The 13,969-nt window shown below is 51.9% G+C and overlaps 1 protein-coding gene across 1 annotated transcript; it reads left to right on the top strand.

Moving 5' to 3' along the window:
• Positions 1-130: 130 nt before the first annotated feature.
• LOC132078809 (adenosine deaminase-like) lies at positions 131-13,937 on the top strand. The gene is made up of 11 exons (XM_059481137.1): positions 131-206; positions 3,195-3,256; positions 6,391-6,513; positions 6,618-6,761; positions 7,532-7,647; positions 9,093-9,217; positions 10,068-10,139; positions 10,400-10,501; positions 11,184-11,251; positions 11,651-11,780; positions 12,179-13,937. Exons 1-11 carry the CDS (start codon positions 171-173, stop codon positions 12,278-12,280), a joined length of 1,080 nt encoding a protein of 359 aa, XP_059337120.1. The 5' UTR covers positions 131-170; the 3' UTR covers positions 12,281-13,937.
• The last annotated feature ends 32 nt before the right edge of the window (positions 13,938-13,969 follow it).

Raw genomic sequence — 13,969 nt, 5'->3', positions numbered from 1 at the left:
CAGTTAATTCCAGCGTCTCCCCTCAGCCGAAGCCCTCCGTCGCCCTTTGCCTGCCCCGGGCCCGGCGTGCGCGGGGCGGGCCGGGGCGGGGCTGGCGGGGCCGGGCCAGCGGGGCGGGCGCGGAGCGGCGGCGGCGGCCGAGCGGCAGCAACTGCGGCGGCGGCGGCGGCATGGAGCAGGCACGGAGAATTTTTGAGGGACCCAAGGTGGGCTGGCGGCGCTGCCGGGGGCGCAGGGCCGGGAACGGGGCGTGCACCGGCACCGAGGCGCTGCGAACGGGAGCGGCGAACGCGGCGCGCCCGGGGCTGAAGTGCCGTGCCCGTGTCTGAGGGGCCGTGTCCGGTTCGGGGGTGCCGTGCCCGGCTCAGAGGTGCCGTGCCCGGTGCCGAGGCGGCTGCTCGTGCTCTCCGCAGCCCGGGGCTGCCACGGCCGGAGCTGCGGCCCGGCCGTGCCCTCGCTGGTGATGTGCCCCGGGACAGCCCTCGGTGCCCCCGCTGTCACCCCGCGGTCCCGGCCGGGCGCTGCCCTGGCCCGGCCCGGTGCTCCCCGCAGCCTGTGGTGCTGTTCAGATCCTTCAGCAGGTGTTGAGTTCCCAATACAATGTGTGTGCTCGTGCTTTCTCTAGAAATAAGTCAGAAGGTTTGGGGTGGGAGAGCACATGCACATGGAGCTGTGTTCTGAGGAACAGAGAGCTCTGGAAGAGCCACTGGGCTCCTGCATTCACCTGATTTCTGCTTGCTCAGGCATCGTCCCCTGGAGCCACAGCTCAGAGAAAACTCTTTCATCCTTATCTGGGTACTTTCCTTGGCTTAAGGCAAGGTCGTGTCACCCGTTTGTGCTTTGTTTACCCGAAACAAACACGCAGGAAGAGAGCTGCAATGTAATCTGCAGTGAGCAGCCTCCCACGGACCTGGACAGCCTCAGGGATTGCAAGCAAGGTGCCCAGGGCAGATGAGCTGCTGGGTTGTGCCTCTGCTGATTGCATCCTTATCTGGAGGCCTGTAGGCACTTCCATCTGCTCTTGGATGTCCTTTGGCCATCTAAACAGCATAGGAGAGTTCAAACTCTGCTCTCAAGCACTGGTCTGGGGGAAAAGCCAAAACTTTTGGGGTTGAACAGCATTGAACAAGGGTTCCTTAGGACACAGACCCCAAAAAAAGGCTGGCAGGGGACAAAGAGCCTGTTGCTGGTATTGGAGAGGCACTTGCTGCTTTACAAGCATCACACCTGCAGAAGAGGCGGGAGGAGGTGATTTCCATAGGTGAAGGTGCCATGGAATCTGCTTTCTCACTGATGGGAATGTCATGTTGGGATGTTCTTGCAGGAAACACTTGAAAAGTGTTTGAGGGAGAAGACCTCAACAGGTTCAGGTTGCTTTGTTTTTAAATCCAATGTGAGGAAATTTCAAGCCTGTAACTCCATCAGAAAGTCTTGAGGGCTGTTGAATACCTCAAGGAGTGGATCTTGCATGGTTTTGAAATATGAATTGGAGCTGAAGAGTGGAAAACATGCCAGGCATCTACATCTGGCAATGCAGACCATGTTTGTATGCTGTTATTTTATTTGCTGCTTTGCGGGACATTTAGTCCTCATAAGCAGAATTGCATAACTCAAGGAGAGGGGAAAGATCAGGTTTTGCCCTTCTTAAATCTTCCTCTGTGTAGATTGAGATGGTATCTTGAGGGTAGGAGCAGTGGCAGGGGTGTGCTTTTACAACTGCTGTCAGTGGTGGCTGTGGGTGTATCCATGACCCCTGGACCAGCTGATTGCCACCAGCAGTTTGATCCATGCTCAGCCTGCCCCACCTGCGTTTTGCACCCCAGCAGTGTTTGAGTGGCAGCTTGGTGGCCATCACGAGGAGGCGGCCTGAGCCCCAGCACTGTCCCTGCCCTGCCTTTTGCAGCAGGAGTGGCCAGTGGGAGCCCTGGCAGTGAGGCAGGTGCTGTGCCTGCAGGGCAGGTGTGCAGGGTGTGTGTGGGGATGGAGTGAGCTCCTGGGCATCCGTGCAGCCCCAGAGATGGGCACTGCCAGCCCTGTGCCAGGAGCTCACCTCACCTGCTCCTGGGCACTGGCAGGCACTGCTTACTCAGTTTTCTCCCAGCTCCTGGTAGTTATTGTTTGATAGCTGCCCTGACACCAGAGGGTTTGTGGGTTGTAATTAGTAACCCTGGGTAGGTCAGTTATCCATGCAAATATCCAGTCCTCTTCTGAATCCTACTCCTTTCTTACCCTTGGCATCTGCAGCTCTCATCTATGCAGGAAAATGCATGGGTGTTATAACTAAATGTCCATGATGTTATAACTTAAAGGAACCTTGTGTAGTAAGTTTCTAATCTCCAGTTTTTTGTAAAAATACAGTAAAATCAAATATGTACTTTGTAGGCTATTCTGTTACTTAAAAGAAAACAGTTCTGGAAAGATGGCTATCTAGCTGAAACATTTTACAGCTAATAGTTTCCTTCCCAGTTTGACTTCCAAATCACATTTGTCCTGTTCCTCCGAAAGCCCCAGCTGGCTAATGGGAAAAGCTTGCTTTTGCTTTTCTGGCTCTCTTTCTCCAAAATTCAAAGTTTCAGCAATAATGGGGAAATAGGGCTTCAGAGTGAAAAGACTTGAATTACTGTCCTATTTTTAATGGGTAAAAATTTAAGTGGTTTATTTTGAAACCTTGTTATCTCTATGGGGCAACTTGTTATCATTTTTTTACAGCACCTTTGTGACCCCTTGTGTAAGATTCGAGAGCCTCTAAACCCTGATAATGCCATGTAATTAACAACTCATCAGGAGCTGACTCTTGGAACTGAGGTCAAAGTTTTCATGTAATGACTCTTAGCAAATTAATTAGGGTTTGGCTTCCTGTGATTTCAGGGAGGAGGTGTGCTGGAAAGTTAAGATGTATGGAGTTTGCTTTTTTCACTCCTCCTGAACTCTAAGTAAGGATAGGGCAGTTCCTCAAAATTACTGGAAACAGGATAAATTTCAAAAGATTCATTAAATGTGTGAGCTGCAGCAAAATACTTAGGCAATACATAGATACTGAAATATAAACTTCATAATGATTATATTTCAAAAATGTGGATGTGTCATGACTTTGTCCCTGTATTGGGTACATTCATACCCATGTGAGCACCAGTTACTTCTGTCTGAATTATTGTTGCAGCTCAAGAGTGCCTGACCCATTTCTCCCATTACAGGTAGAGCTTCACGTCCACCTGGATGGAGCCATCAGACCAGAGACCATCCTGTACTTTGGCAAGTGAGTTGTGGGGGGACATCAGCTCTGGGAGCTGCAGTGCAAAGGCATCCTCCCTTCTGCTGCTGCTGTCTGTGATAGAGGAGCTGCTGAGGCAGCAAACCTGGCTGCTGCTGCTTCTGTCTCTGCCCAGACCTGCACAGTGTGAGGACACTGAGCACACCCCAAAAGACAGGGGGGCTTCCCAGGCAGCAGGAATGGGACTGAGGTGGGTTTGGGAGCTGGGCAGGCTCAGAGAAGCACCATGAGAAAAGTCCAGAAGATGTCTCATAAAGAGCTGCCTGCCTTTGAAATGTACCCAGGATACAGCAGAGGTGCTGCAGTCTGATTTCTTTTTCCACACTCCTCATCACAAAGCCAAGTGGAATGGCAGCAGGCTGGGAGTGTTGTGTTGGTGGTGCTGCAGCTGCTACATGGTTTGGGAGAAAAAGCCAGCTTGGGTGGCCTTGCCAGCCCTGCTGCCATGTGCATTTGAATCCCAGGCTGTGTGCCTGGTGTCAGCAGGCAGGGAGTCTCACTGGTGTGGGGCTGGCCCAGGGAAGCACCTGGCAGGGGTTCAGAGAGAGGTTGTTTCCCTGACAGAGCCCACGTGCATCTTCCTTCAGTGTGGGTTGTGTGGGAAGCACGGGGTGAATGATTAACCTGTGCCAGGGCCTGGCTCCACATTTGTAAGCAAAACAAACAAGATTTCCTCCAGCTGTCACTGATACCCTCACACCAAGAAGGTGGCAATGGTAAGGATTTCAGTAAATGGCTCTTAGGCACAGCTCTGGTATTTTGGGAAGGAAGTCAGTTCTGATATTTTGGGGAGGAGAATGGGGAGTTGTTCTAGCATCCTGTGAGCCCAGCAGATTCCAAGGCAGTGCAGTCCTAGGGAGGACTATTCTTTCTGGAGGGCCTGGCCATAGTTTTTACTGCTTTGTCAAAGAAAGGAGGGTGGGTCATGGCTGTCCATCCCATTTTCTTGCTGGAGGCAGCCATGGTGAGCTCAGGGTTCCTGCTGCTGGGCTGCAGGGCTGGAACTCAGCTCCAAGTGAACAGAAGAGCTGGTGCTGACTCCCTGGGGCAGTGCTGGGTCCCTCTGCCTGCAAACAGAAAATGCCAGTGTAGTCCCCTAGGGGAATTGCAGGAGCCCTGACACCCAGGAGACACTGGCTGTCTGAGGATCCTGTGCCAGGATCGTTTCTCAGGGCAGAAACCTTCATTGCCTGAGCGTGTGCTGAGTTCCCTCTTATTTTTAAACAGCCCTGGCACCCCCTGAGCTGCCAGCCCTGGGGTGGAGCAAGGCTGTGCTATTCATGGGCTCTGAAACTTGCACTCACACACAAACCTCTGGGGCAGTGCAGAAGGCTGTAGGGGACTGACTGCCTTCATAACCTCACCCTGGGCACAGAATGCTGCTTGTGGTCTATTTTTAAAGGTAAAGAGCTGGACATAATTTTGCTGGGTGGTGTTTGACCATGTAGGCAGCAGCCCAAGCTGCTGGGATGCACAGGCCCCCGTGGGCAGTGCACTGCTGAACTGAGCTGTTTGTAGAAACCTTGTCTCCAATTCTGTCAGGTCTGGGTCAGCCTTTGCATCATTCCTGCTCAGCCAGAGGGCTCAGAGGTGTGACAGACCCCTCGTGGGGCCTGGGTGTCCCCAGGAGAGGTGCCCTTTTTGTGGTGGCATGGTGTGCATGGTGCTGCCCGTGGCTGGAGGGAGCTCTGGGCAGGACACTGAGGTGGCAGTGAGGACAAACACATTCCTCCCTGGCCACTTTGCTGCAAGAAGGATCCCACCTACAAGGAGGGGCAGCAGCAGCCCCAAAAGCCAAACTGGCATGATGCACCAGATGTCCCCATGCAGAGGCATGGTTCCATTGTGGATCATTGCAAAGCACTGCCACTGGTGCCTGCAGGAAGGCACTGCCTCAGCAAGCACATGGAGCAGGTCAGGGACGTGGCTTTGCTGTAGGAAACTTTGCTGGGGCAGGTGGAGGAAGGTGCAGGTCGGTGCCTGGAGCAGAGACTGAGGTGTCAGTGCCATGGAAAGGGCAAGGCAGGGAGGAAAACCGATGCCTTGGCAGCAGTGAGTGTTCCCTGCAACTTAATCTGAGCAGATTGCATGTGAGGGCTGAGCATGGGGCTGCTTTCCTTGCTGCCTGAGTGGGGCAGGAGCAATATTTTCCAAGGCCAGGAGCAGGGTCCTTTGCACTGTGTCCCTGCATGGCTCATGGGGATGGCTGCTGGCAGGGCAGCACTGCAGCTGGCTCTGATGTTTTGTCTCTGTTAGCAGAGCTCTCACATAAATCAGCTGTAATTCATTGTGGCAGGAAAAAGGATTAAAAACAAATGTCTGGTTATTATTCCAAATTTGTTTTGGCTTGTGCAGGGTACCAGAGGGTGGGGAGATGGCAAAGCTTGCCCAGAGAGCTGCAGCACCCTTGGCTGGCAGCTCCCTGCTGTATCTCAGCTGTCCCCACGCAAGGAACACCTTCACCCACTCAGAATTCCAGCTGCTCCTGGGAAAGGTGGCTCTTCCCTCTTGGAAGCATTTACGTGGGGATTAGTGTGTCTGTCGCTTCAGTGAGAGCAGTTGTTGCCCTTTGTTCCTGCGTGGGAGCTGTTCCTGCCACAGGAGATGCCACCAGGATGCTGGGCTCAGGAAGCGGCTCCCTGTCAGGAGCTGCTGGCACTAAACCCATGGGCCACAACACTTCTGCCTGTGTGATCCGAGGTCCTGGAGCATCTCCTTGATTTTTTAATCCTTTGAGCCTGCATAAGTGGAAATTAACTCTTCTGAAGAATTTTGGCAATTCTGCTGCGAGGTCTAGGACGTGCCAAGAAATAATCCAGAGCCCCTTTAGATGAACTCCTTCTTAAGCTTAAAATGTGCCCTGGCTGTGTTCCTGCTGGGTCAGCCTGGGCTTGTATTTGGGTTTGTTTGTGCTTTGCCTGTGTTTTGGCTTGCCTTCCTCTCTGCTGAGGTTCAGGGCTCCATCTGTGAGGAGCTTTTGGAAGGACAGGGTGTGCTGGATCTTTCCTGTGAGGAAGTGATGGTTGATGCTGCCAGCTTTGGATGCAGTTGGTGTGTACAATGGACTTATTAAAAATGGGATAACCTTCCCTGTCAGTAACATGTGGCTTTGTTTCCAGGAAAAGAGGCATCCCTCTCCCTGGGAACACTGTTGAGGAGCTCCTGAAGTATGTGAGCTATGACACACCACTGACACTCCCCCAGTTTCTAGAGAAATTTAATTACTACATGCCTGCCATTGCGTAAGTACCCTGCTTTCTGGTTTTGCCCCTCAACCCCTGTCAGGATCAGCCTTGGAGGTGCCCTGTGTGTCCTGAGAGTGACAGTGGCACTGCCATCCCTGCAGGGGTGACCGTGAGGCGGTGAGGAGAATTGCCTACGAGTTTGTGGAGACCAAAGCCAAGGAAGGAGTCGCCTACGTGGAGGTCCGGTACAGCCCTCACTTCCTGGCCAACTCTGGTGTGGATCCCATCCCCTGGGGACAAGCTGAGTGAGTGATCCTGGGGAGCTGGGAGCTGCTGGGTGGGCATGGAGAAGGCATCCCCATGCCAGTCAGCCACTGGCCTTCAAAGGCTGCAGTAGCAAACCTCCTTCCTCCTCCATGCAGTGAGAGCCAGCATGCCTCCACCTCTACCATCAACAGGGTTTTTCACCTTGAACACCTCTGTGTGCTGCAGTGTTTTAATGTCGCTTGCTCTGGGCACTGAGTTCTGTGCTCAACTTTCAGGCTGAAGCCCTTCCCTGTGAGAGGGAAAGGAATGTGCCCATAGGGACTGCCTGACCACAGAATGGGAGTTTGAGCTGGCAGAGGTGGTGGCTGGTGTTGGAGGGGGCTGCTGCTCTGATGCCTTCCTCTCATGACATCCCCTCTGTGGTATGTGCCTCCCATTAAATCAGTGCTGGGCTCTGGGGCCCCTGCAGAGTGTGCTGTGGTGGGTGCAGAGCCCTGGGCTTGCAGAGAATTGTGTGCCCCAATGAGATGCTCTGGCAAAGAGGGGATTCCTCTGCTCAGGCAGGATGGACACCCAGTTCCCCAAGGCCTTTTAAATCTTGGTGTCATCTGTGCCTGCTGCAGTGGCACAGGGGTTACACCTGTACCAGGTGCATGTGGCTGTGGCAGGGCTGTAAAAGGGCTCTGGGTGGTCTCACTGGGAAAGTGGAACCTGGGGCAGCCTGTCCTCCTGTGGGGCTGCTGGGCTGGACCTGCCTGCCTCCCTGGCAAGTGTGTGGCCTCGTGCTGATGGCTTTTCTTCCCTGCAGGGGGGACCTCACTCCAGATGAAGTGGTTCAGCTCGTAAATCAGGGACTGAAGGATGGAGAGAGGGATTTCCACATCAAAGCCAGGTCTATTCTATGCTGCATGAGCCATATGCCAAGTAATGTATTGCAGCTGCCCTGCTGCTCTGCTCCCTTCCCTGAGGGGTGGGGGGGATGTCCCTGGGGCTGGGGCCCTGCAGGATATAGGGAGAGCCCCAGTCTGTGGGGCTGGTGCAGCACCAGACAGTGCTGGGGGTCTCTGCTTCTTTCACTGTAGGACAAAGCTCTGCTGGATGCAGGAGTGGGTTCTGTGGGTACAACCAGTGTCTGAACTGGTTGTGTCTTGCTAGAGGGACAAAAGGGGCTCCTCAGTGCTCTCCTGGGGCAGCTGTGGTCTCTGCTCCCTGCCCAAAGGCCAGGAGCACTCAAGGTTGTGTGCAGCCTGCACTGCCCTGCAGGAGGGATTGCTGCTGCAACCAGCAGAGGTGGCATTCTCATACCTGTGTCCCAGCTGATACCCAGAACCAATGGTGTGCTTGATGAAAGTCTTTAGCAGTGCATTCAGGATGTGCTGCACACTGAGAAGCCACCCTGTAATTAATGAACTGATGAGAGAAAGGCAGAGATACCAGCCAGAACTGACTCATATTAAATTTGTTAATAAAATAATGTGTCTAACCAAGAAAGTTGGAAAATAGTGGAAAAAAATAGGTGATGAAGTTGCACACATCATCCTGGTGTGTTCATATGATTTGGGGATTTTCTGTACACAGCAGGTGCCTGTTAATTATTAACACAACTGTTTCTCTCTGTTTCTTGGCCTTCTGCAGGGGTTAAGTGCTATGTGAGCTGGTAGATGCAGTTTCTCTCTCAGAGGTTATCTATCCTAATCACAGAGAGCTCTCAAGCAGTTGTTGGCCACTTGTTAGTCTCTTTTTCCCTGCTGGCAAATAGATAAAACTTCAGCTCCTTCCTGTCAGGAATAGAATCCTTGGGAGAGTCAAGGATGCACCAGGGCAGGGATGGCTGCAGCACAGGGCCCCCCAGAGACCCCTCCCAGCCCAATCTCCTCCCTGACACAGCTCATCAGGTGGGGCAGTTCCTGCCTTTACCCTCACCCTGCCCAGCCAGGGAGGGGATGAGAGCTCAGGAGTTGGGGGATTTCTCCAACACATCATGTTACAGCCCCAGCACAGTGCAGTTCATCTTAACCTCCAGCAACTGCAGCAGTCACCACTGCTTGGAATTTTTTAAATTAATTTTCCCCTGCTTGAAGTGAGCAGAAAAACAGGATGGGAGCAGTTTTATAGCTGGTGAATGCATTTAATTTCCCTTTCACTGACAACAGACTGATCAGTTGACAGTTTTTATCTGCCTGAAGATCACAGAGATGACAGACCTTCCTAGGAGTTTGCTAGCTTTCGTTTTGAGCATCAAATTTTGGGAAAGACTAAAGAAAATAGCTGTAGCCTTCTAGTTATAGAACCAGGATTTGTTTAGAAAGATGCTGCAAGTGTGGCCCTAATGAATGCTTCCTCCTGAATGCTGCTGCTGCCTCTCCCAGGCTGGTCTCCAGAAGTGGTGGAGCTCTGCAAGAAGTACCAGAATGACTCTGTGGTGGCTGTTGACCTGGCTGGAGATGGGACCCTGAAGGTGGAGGATTATGCTGAGCATAAGAGGGCTTATGAGGTTTGTGGAATAAGTTTTAAAAAGAAGTTACTAGAAGAATATATATTGAGGGGATGTGTGTGAAGGGATGCTTTTCAAACTGCAAACAGCTGGGACAGGTTAAAAATTTGTTGCAGTTATTAAAAACATTCAGTTACATAGAAAAAGCATTTGTTTATATTTCCTAAGTGATTAATGGCAGGCATCATTGCTAAAACATGGCCTCAGAGCTGGGACTTGGCACTCTGTGAGTGTGACATGAATTCCATGGAGCCCAAATCAACCCCCACTCCTCTGCTGTTGGCTCCTGGGGCTTGGTGAAACCACAGCCAGGGGTGGAAGAGACTGGCCTTTCCAGTCTGGCAGAAATCACTGAGGAGCAGAGCAGAAACTGCACATTTGCAGGGCTTTTATCTGATCATCTCAAGTGCAAACACTGGAATGGCTTCAGGAGCCTGATCCCAGGCTCTCCCCAAACCTCAGCCTTTGCAGTGGCTCCAAGGGAAGGGAAAGCCTCTCTGCCAAAAATGTAGAAGTTCCATATCATGGAACTGCTGCAAGTTTCATGCAGAAAGGCAGGTGGGTGGAGAAGAGGAGCTCAGAGCTTGCTGCTGTCTGGAGAGGAGGCAGTGGTGAACTCAGCCAGAGTAAAAAGCCCGTGAAGAGCCTGGCTGGGCTCCAGTGGAAGATAACCAGGATTTTTAAGTCTCTCTGTGTGTGACATACAGAGCTCTTGCAGCCCTTGGAGTGTAAGGCTCGTGATCTGTGGGCCCTTGGCACAGGAGCCTTGCAGTGAGAGCAGTGCCAGCCCAGAGCTGGGTGTCCTTGCTGCAGGGGATGGCACAGGAGGATGTTGTCCCTTGTTTTGCAGGAAGCTGAGAGGTGTGGGATCCATCGCACCGTCCATGCTGGGGAGGCTGGCCCGGCTGCCATGGTCAAGGAGGTATGAGGAGCTCCTGCCTCAGGGCACAGAGGGACAGGCTGTGACATGCACTGCCCAGGGCACAGAGGCATCCAAGTTGTCCCCAAATCCATAGCAGAGGGAACCCTGGGGACATGGGCACAGATCTGACGTGATGGCTGGAAAGGGACATGCCAGGGGCCAGCTCGGGGGTGTGGCTGTACCTGCAGTGGGTTGGGGGCTCTGGGCAGGCAGGGCTGAGCTGTGGCTGAGGCTCTGAGTGCTTCTCCTGTGCTCTCTAGGCAGTTTATGTCCTGAAGACCGAGCGTGTTGGCCATGGGTACCACGTCCTGGAGGACCCTGAGCTCTACAAGCAGCTGCTGAAAACAAAGATGCATTTTGAGGTAAGGATGTGCCATGGGACTGTGACAGCCAGGGAGGTGCTGAGTGGAAAACAAGCACTCACTCAGGCTGTGCTACAGCCAGGGACAGGACCTGACACCCAGGTGCTGACCATGCGTTCAGTGGTGTTGTGTTTATGCCCAAAGCTGCACAGGAAAAATGTTGGGGACAAACCTGTGTGTCTGCTGGGAGCACTGGTGTGCACAGCAGCTTGTGGGAGGGATGTGGCAGAGAGAATGGATCTTTGTGTGGCCATGGATGAATTCTGGAGGGCTTATTCACTGATTTATACACAAATCAGGCTGCTGTACAAGAGCAAGTCAGGTAGGAGGGTGGGAATGCCTGGGAGTTACAGTGCACATAAGGATTTATTTTGCTTTTCCCGAGAATGGAGATATCCACTAATAGAGGGAATATGTACTTAATGCAGGTGGTTTTGTAGCTGTGAGTGGCACAGGGCTGGTGACTGACTGGCCATGGGGAGCATCCCACAGCCCTGTCACAGTGCTGTGGCTCCTTGCATCCCTCTCCTGGGACACGCAGTGGTCTGTCAGAGCAGTGCTGAGGGGCAGCTGTGAACAGAGCTCTGATCTGGTTTTACCAGTGCTGAGCTATCTGTGTCCACAGCTGGGGTTCAGATCCATGTGGTTGATTCTGGTTTTCCTACTCAATTTCCCCAAACAGGTCTGCCCTTGGTCCAGTTATCTCACTGGAGCGTGTCCTCCGGACTTCACCAAACACCCTGTAATACAGTAAGACTTCTCAATTATGTGACATATCAAATAACCAGGATTGAGGTTGTTACAGCTGTTTTATCGCTTTACAAAGCTAAGGCACAGTGTCCTAATTATGTAGGACAATGTGGCACATCCATGTACCTGGGCATGGGAGAGCCTGGTGCAGCTGGAGGGATGTGGGGGTCCCTTGGGGAGGCTCTCCTGTCCCTCCTGCCCTGCTCTGAGCTATGGGGCACGAGAAGCTACAGCCCAGCCACTCCTGGCAGGTCAGTGCAGAGCCATGAGGGGACAAGCTGAGCCTTGTGCTTTTCTCCAGCAGTCCCAAAGTCTTTGCTTTTGCTGCATTTTACCCTGAGAACTGCGCAGTATCACAGCCAGTGGTCTGCCCACCAGTTCAACCTGATTTCCTTGCAGATTTAAGAAGGATCATGCCAACTATTCTCTAAACACTGATGACCCCCTCATCTTCAACTCCACCCTTGACAAGGACTATAGCATTGTGAAGGAACACATGGGATTCACTGAAGAGGAGTTCAAGAGAGTTGTAAGTCAGCCTTGGCTGGGTGCTCTGCTGGTGTCTCAGTGCAGCCAGAACAACCTGCTGGTTTTATTTATAAGCTGAAGAGTTTTTAATGGGAAGCAGAAAATTCCGCTCTGGCCTTGTAAGCAGGAAAGTAGGACCAGGCTCAAAGTACATCTCCCAAAAATTCCTGAGTATTTAAAGGCCTTTGCTTTGTGCTGGTCTCATTTCTCCTGGGACTGCTGCTAGTGATGGGCCAGAGCAGTTGGCATCAAATAAGGCTATGGCAATGAACCTGAGTGTGGAAACTTTACACCCTCCCTTGCCTGTTGCTGCTCAGAGCCAGGTGCTGGGATGTGCACAGCTGTGTGTTCATGTCTGATGTGTCCTAATGTCCCTGTGTTCCCCCTCTGCCTCCTCAGAACATCAATGCAGCCCAGTCCAGCTTCTTGCCCGAGAAGGAAAAGCAGGAGCTGCTCAGCAAGCTGTATGAAGCCTATGGGATGGTCCCCAATGCATCCTGAGCTGTCCCTGGAGCCAGCCTGGAGTGGGGCCCTCTGCAGAAGAGCCTGGCTCTCCTCTGTGCCAGTGGGAGCACTGGCAGGGGGTGCCCAGAGCCAGCCTCTGTTCCTGGCAGCCCTGTGCTGACCCTCACAGTGCCCATCAGAATCAGACCATCAATCACACACCCACCTGTAGCCCACAGTGTCTCTCCTGAATGGATCTCCAGCTTCCTGTGCTGCTGCTGTGTGAGCAGACTGGCTCTGCCTGCTGGCCTGCCTCCCTTCTCCATCTGCTGGGCTTTCTGTGCTGCAAATGCAAACAGAACAACCTCCCTTAGGGGTTTTTTCCTTCCTCTTTCCCTGTTTTACCTGTCCTGTCCCACTGACCTGCCTGGCCCTTGCCTCAGTGCTGAAATATCCACTTTGAGCTCTGGCTGTGGCCTGGGTTAATTCACCTTTCCAGGGCAGAGGTGTGCTAGTGCTGGCAGCCCTTTCAGACACAGAGGCTTTATTCTTGTCCCTGTGGGTGGGAGGGCCTGGTCACAGCTCTATTTACCCAGGGTTAGTCTTGTACTAACAAGACTGGAACAAGAACAAGCTGCAAGCTGCTGCCCCTGCCAGTGCACAATTCCAAAGGGCATTTAAAACAAAATACAATTTTGTTTTGCATCCATTCTTGCAGAGAGCTCCCATGTATCAGGCCTGCCAATGTCACTGCTGCAGAGTGCACACCTTGGGCTCAGGCCCCAGCCGTGCTCACAGCTGGCCATGACCATGCTTGCACACGCAGGGGAAGTTGGAACATAATTTTACCACTTCAGGCCAAAATCTGCCTTCTGGGATCTTCCCCACTTTTTTAATCTTGGAGAACTCCTGTGAACTGCAGTTTGATCTTCCTCTTACCTTTGTTTAGGGCTTGGAAAAAACATGATTGATTGCCAGGTTTAACAATTCTGCCCTCCTTCTGGTTTGACTCAATCATAAGGCACTCTTAATGCTGAATAAGTAAATTAACTTGGACCCAATGTCACACATTGAGTCAGGTCCCATCTGATTGCTTCTCTCACTCAATTATGACACTGGCTAGAAGTCAGATCTTCAGTTTGGTGTAGAATTTATACAGAGAAACTCACCAAAATTTCCTTAGTGATTTTATGGCATTAGAGTGTTTTTACTCAATAAGCAATAGAGCTCCAGAGAAGAAGAGACCATTGCTTTCTTACCTGAGTGTGTGGTGTGCTTTAGCATCCCAGGGCTCTGCCAAGATGCTCACTCCAAAGATTCTGTACCAAAAGTTTGCCTTTGCAAAGGGGCCATGGTCAGCATTGCCACGGACAGCCCATGGACTGGCCCAGTCCCTACAGCAAGGATGGTGTGCTGGGAGTGTTTCCATTCTTTCTGGGCTTCCATGCTGGTCTTCAGAGTAAAACACTCATCTCTGAAGTACGTGGTGCATATAGACACATAGATAATAAATGAACGTGAGAGAGCGATTTTCTTACTTTTATAAAGCAAAAGATAAAGTATCACTTTTAAGGATGTGATTGTGGTAAGAAACAGGTGTTGGGTCATTTTTCTCCAACAATTGTTTCTGAAGAAGAGTTGCTTGTTTGGATTCTGGACAGTTTAGATTGTTAATCCTGTTTAATAAAATAACAAATTTGTATTAAAAGAGAAATCCTTGTGCCTTTCTGTCCAAGGGTGACTGTT

This window comes from Ammospiza nelsoni, chromosome 12 (genome assembly GCF_027579445.1).
Source record: "Ammospiza nelsoni isolate bAmmNel1 chromosome 12, bAmmNel1.pri, whole genome shotgun sequence".
Classification (NCBI taxonomy): Eukaryota; Metazoa; Chordata; class Aves; order Passeriformes; family Passerellidae; genus Ammospiza; species Ammospiza nelsoni.
Note: the sequence above shows the minus strand (reverse complement) of the source record. Positions and strands in the feature narration are given on the sequence as shown.